The following is a 4,698-nucleotide window of genomic DNA, read 5'->3' on the forward strand; positions in this document are numbered from 1 at the left end:
GCACCATGCTCTACCAACTGAGCCACACAGGATAATACACATGCATACAGTACAAAACAGCAACTTACAGAGTCCCACCGTGTTCTGCCTTCCATCCTGTCCCTTCTGCGAAGTGAGAGTTGTTTCACTGTCTTGTGATACCAGTATGATGATGTTCCTCTGTGTATAAACTGGTTTGTTCAAATTGCATGAATGATGATAGCACTTTGACAAACCACATATGACTAGGCATGTTGTAATAACTGACCAATGGAGACACAGAATCCTCTCAGAGTTTGCATTTATCAAAGATTACACATACATTTCACATTATTTTGGTGTCTAATACAATGAACAGGAACTACTAATAGCACTTATTATACAGTACAGTGGCTAGCTACATAAAGTGTCAGAAAATAACAACGATCCCTGTGCAAGTCTTAAGTGTATCTCAATAAAATGTGATTTTACAGTGACGTCAACTAAGGATGTGGCTATCATGAACAATTAGGATAGCATGAGTTAAAAAAAACAATTAACCAGACAGTTTTTGACAAAGAATCGGAACAGCACTTATGAAATGTCTACATTGTCTGTCATTGTATTCGTAAAGCACATCAATATCATAGCACCGTACAGTACATAGCCGAGTTTTGGTATATCCTCAGTAGATTATCACTAGCTACTACATTATTCATTAACAACTCAGTCTTCTTCCCAATTACATTCGTTTTTAAACTTCGGGATCAGGCAAAATCTTTTGAAGACATACAGTACAATTGTGAAAGATAGAGTTCCGGAAATTATGACCTTGCTTGTAGAAATTATAGTTTATCTTGGACCTTACATGAGCACCAAAAAATATCAGGTTTTTGTTCTGGTAAGATATTCAGAAACTTTTAATAATGACAAAGATCTAGGCCAAATATTTCATAGCTGCAGTTGAAGATGCGTTGATGATTATTGTATAGCTGCATTGAACAAAAGCGATAACAAGCTCTCCCTTTTTAAAATTCAGATTGCCTTCACACATCGCCTTGCAAGGTAACTCATTACCAAGAGTAGGAAACAGTGTCATTTCTAGGCACACAAAGATGGTAAAAAGTTCCCGTTTGGACCATCAGGCTCAGACAAGTCACTTTAAAAGGATATGCATAGAGGTACCATTGAAAAGAGCTAGTCCACAGAAATAGTTTCCAGAGGTCCTTGGTTTCTCAGTGTACAGTAAAGTTGCCCTTAGATGCTAAGCAACTGGCTCAGGTAGGCCTGGGTGATTGAGGCAGAATGATGTATTATAGAGTGAACGTTAGGCACTGTTGTTTCCATGCATAAGAGCTGGTGTATCTTGCCTTTCTCTAGCTGCTCCAATGACCATAGATAGCAATGAGCCCTTTGAGAAGGTTATCAATTCATCTTCACTTCTACCAGATATAACACAGCAGTTCCCAGGCAAACTTTTAAACAAGTCTGAAATTGTTTGAGTATGGTGCTTTGCTTGTTTAGTAGCTAGCACATATAGTATGTCCCACCTCCAATTGGAGCATAAAAATAGCTTGTTCAGCACAAACCCATTTTTCTATGTTTATTTGCGAAAGTATTGCTACTGCAGCTGCCAAGATTGACCCCTGTTCTCAATCAGGTCCTCTTTGGTTTTCTGGATGCACATAAAGATCTCCTTGAACAGGGCCTTGTACTCAGGCTGGTGAAGTTCATCCTCCAGGCCCTCCATGTCTGTGCCTGCAACCTGGCGGAGGGAGGCTGGGCTTCGTGGGCAGACCAAGGGGTCTCCGCTGGGCTTTTGGACCTCCTTTTGTCTGTGCTGCTGGCTCGGGTCCGGCTCCCCCTGGTGGCAGCGCTGCAGCAGTGCGTCATATTTGATCTGCAGGGCGCTGTACTGAGCGTCAACCTCGTTGAGGAGGGAGATCCCACGCTGCTTCACCACCTCTGAACGGCGGACGCACGAACGCTCGTGGTCATGACTCTCGTCTACGTCTGACCCCTCACCCCTCGTTGACCTAAGCTGCTTCTCGCTGTTGCAGTGCTTTAGGACGCCACAACCTTTCACCTTGGAAAGGTAGCTGACCTCCATAAGGTCTCCCTCGCTCTCTCCATCCGCCTCCGTCCCCCTCTCCTGGTTCAGGGGGAAGAAGAGGGCATTGGGCAGCATGGTTAGGCTGACCCTTGACCTCAAAGCTTTGGTGCCATAGTCGGCTCTCCAAAGCTGACGAAGCTCCTCAGCCTCACACTCCAGCTCCGCTAGTCTGGCCTGGACAGAGAGAGAGGACCGATAGGGGAGTTAGATAGAGAGAGAAGGGGGAAGAGAGAAAGAGAGAGACAGGATTCAGTAATGTAACATGGAACTCTTGACTTAACCATTTCACTACATAGGAGGAGCAAACAGATTGTATTTGCTTCAAATGATTCTGTGTGTGTGTGTGTGTTGCTTCTCTTCCTCACCTGACACCCCTCCATCATTCCCAGGCGCTGCTCCAGTGCCACATTCTCATTGGCTAGGTGGTCTGCATCTCGCTCTGCCCCCTCCCTCCGAGCACGTTCATTGGCCAGCTGGGTCTGTAGGGAGCGGAGCGATCGCCGAAGCGACTCCTGCTCCTCCTCCCGCCACGAGACGTCAGAGGGAGACCAGGGGTCATCCGATTGCTCTCCAGAGTCGTAACTCAAGTACCTTGGAGGGGTCAGAGAGAATCCAACCAATTAAACTTTTAAAAGGATGGGAAACAATTTTTGTTCCAGTCCAGACCAGCACTTACACACCTAATTAGTGTTATAAAGTTACTGATAAGCTGCCAATAAGACTAATCAGGGAGTGATCTTTATTGAAGGCAGAGATGAGTGGCCTTGTGACTATCAAAATAAAATCCTGGTCACAGTTGTACCTTTGCGTGACAACTGTGACCAGTGCTCAGTGAGGTCAGTAGGGAGAGAATACTATAATCTGTTTGGCATGTGTGTTTATCAGTGACCTATGAGTTTTGGCCTGGATTAAGAGAGGAGCCCAGTCCAAACACGATAACACAGTCTGAACTGCTATGGCCTCAGAGGGCAGGAAGAGGGCTAGCAGTAGCCACTAGTCCCCTTCAACAGCCGTAGTGTACGGCAAGAGAGGTAACAGAGAGAGAGAGCCAAACCGCACTGCTAGGTCAGGGCCAAGAGGGACTTGTGGTATTGAATGAACAAAATCTAAAGTAGGGCTTAGGGCCTTAGACCATCTAGAATAGAACTAACTAATGGCAACTTCAGTGACCTTTTCTACCTGCAGCTTAAATACAATTATTAATGCACAAGCTATTCAGCTGTAAATGCATAAAATGTTAATACGGGAACTGCAAACCAGACAAAATGAAACGGGCCTATTTATATAATGAATATGAATTCGGAGGACAGAAATTATTAAATATTAAAGTATTAGACCTATCACTAAAAGCTTCAGTCTAGCATATTAGTAAGATTGTCTCACCCCATGTTCAAGAATGGCCTTTTTCCCTTTATTCAGATTACAACCTCTCACTTTCAGTTATTTGAAAAGGAAATAATCTCTCAAATATCCCTATTTTTTTAAACAAGCCATAGAAAGTTGTGGATGCAATTTCAATTTAATCCTCCAGAAATGACAGAACAAATAATGCAACAAATATTGTGGTTAAACTCAAATATACTAATTGATAAAACCATTTTTTTTTTTATGTTTAAAAGAGGTATAATCTTCGTAAATTATATCATAGGTAGGACTGGTGGAGTTATGTCGCACATGCAGCTAACAAAAACATATGGAAATGTCTGCTCTACCCAAAATTACAACCAAATAATTGCAGCATTACCGCAAAAATGGAAGAGGAAAGTGGAAGGGGGAAAAATTAAGGAACTTGTCTGTTGGCCCTGCATTAAAGAACATAATTGGTTAAAGAAAATTGTGATAAATGAAACTGGTATACTTTTTTTATTTAAGGACCAAAGGATTGACAGCCGTCCCATATAGATTGCAAAATATTTTTGACGTACCGATTCCATGGCATAGTGTTTATGAACTGATATGAAAACGACGCCGGATTCAAAACTTAGAATCTTTCAATTTAAATTATTATACAAAATTCTTGCTACCAATAGAATGTTATTTATATGGGGGATACAATCTTCCCAGATCTGCAGATTTTGCTGCGAAGAGACAGAATCATTAGATCATTTGTTTTGGTACTGTCCATTTGTAGGATTGCAATATTTACCTGGAGCTAACCCTGCAGATAGCACTACTGGGTGATCTGAAAAGTCATAGTCAATCGATCAATAATATAATAATACTTTTAGCAAAAATGTTTATTTTCAATTTACAATCTGTAGAAACAATGAGAATAGAAGGGTTCAGAACTTTGGTGAAACATCACAGTACAGTTGAAAAATATATGGCAAATAGAAATCCAATATGGATGGTGTTAAGAGATAGATGGGAGGTGTTGAATGGAGCTGAAGGATGGGACTAATAACAACTAACAACAACTAATAACAACAAGATAACTAATGTAAAGCATACCGTGTCCATAATAAGTATATAGGTTATAGGTTGAGAGCTTTTGTGAAAGAGCACAGTTAGAAAGACATGGCATATAGAAGCAAACCGGATGGACATCATGAAAATGATCGGAGAGGTTGAGGAAGTTCAGGAGTAAAAACAAACAAAATATAATTATTGTAAAATTGACTGTGTCC

General features: G+C 41.5%; 1 protein-coding gene across 1 annotated transcript; it reads right to left on the reverse strand.

Moving 5' to 3' along the window:
• Window positions 1–263: 263 nt before the first annotated feature.
• On the reverse strand, window positions 264–4,253 carry LOC123490806 (cerebellar degeneration-related protein 2-like; the record flags this gene model as incomplete). The annotated part of the gene is made up of 3 exons (XM_045220674.1): window positions 264–2,245; window positions 2,437–2,662; window positions 4,218–4,253. Coding segments are annotated over 3 exons (928 nt in total), but the record flags the coding sequence as incomplete, so codon positions are not given.
• Between the last annotated feature and the right edge of the window lie 445 nt (window positions 4,254–4,698).

Source organism: Coregonus clupeaformis, unplaced genomic scaffold (genome assembly GCF_020615455.1).
Source record: "Coregonus clupeaformis isolate EN_2021a unplaced genomic scaffold, ASM2061545v1 scaf4900, whole genome shotgun sequence".
NCBI classification, from domain to species: Eukaryota; Metazoa; Chordata; class Actinopteri; order Salmoniformes; family Salmonidae; genus Coregonus; species Coregonus clupeaformis.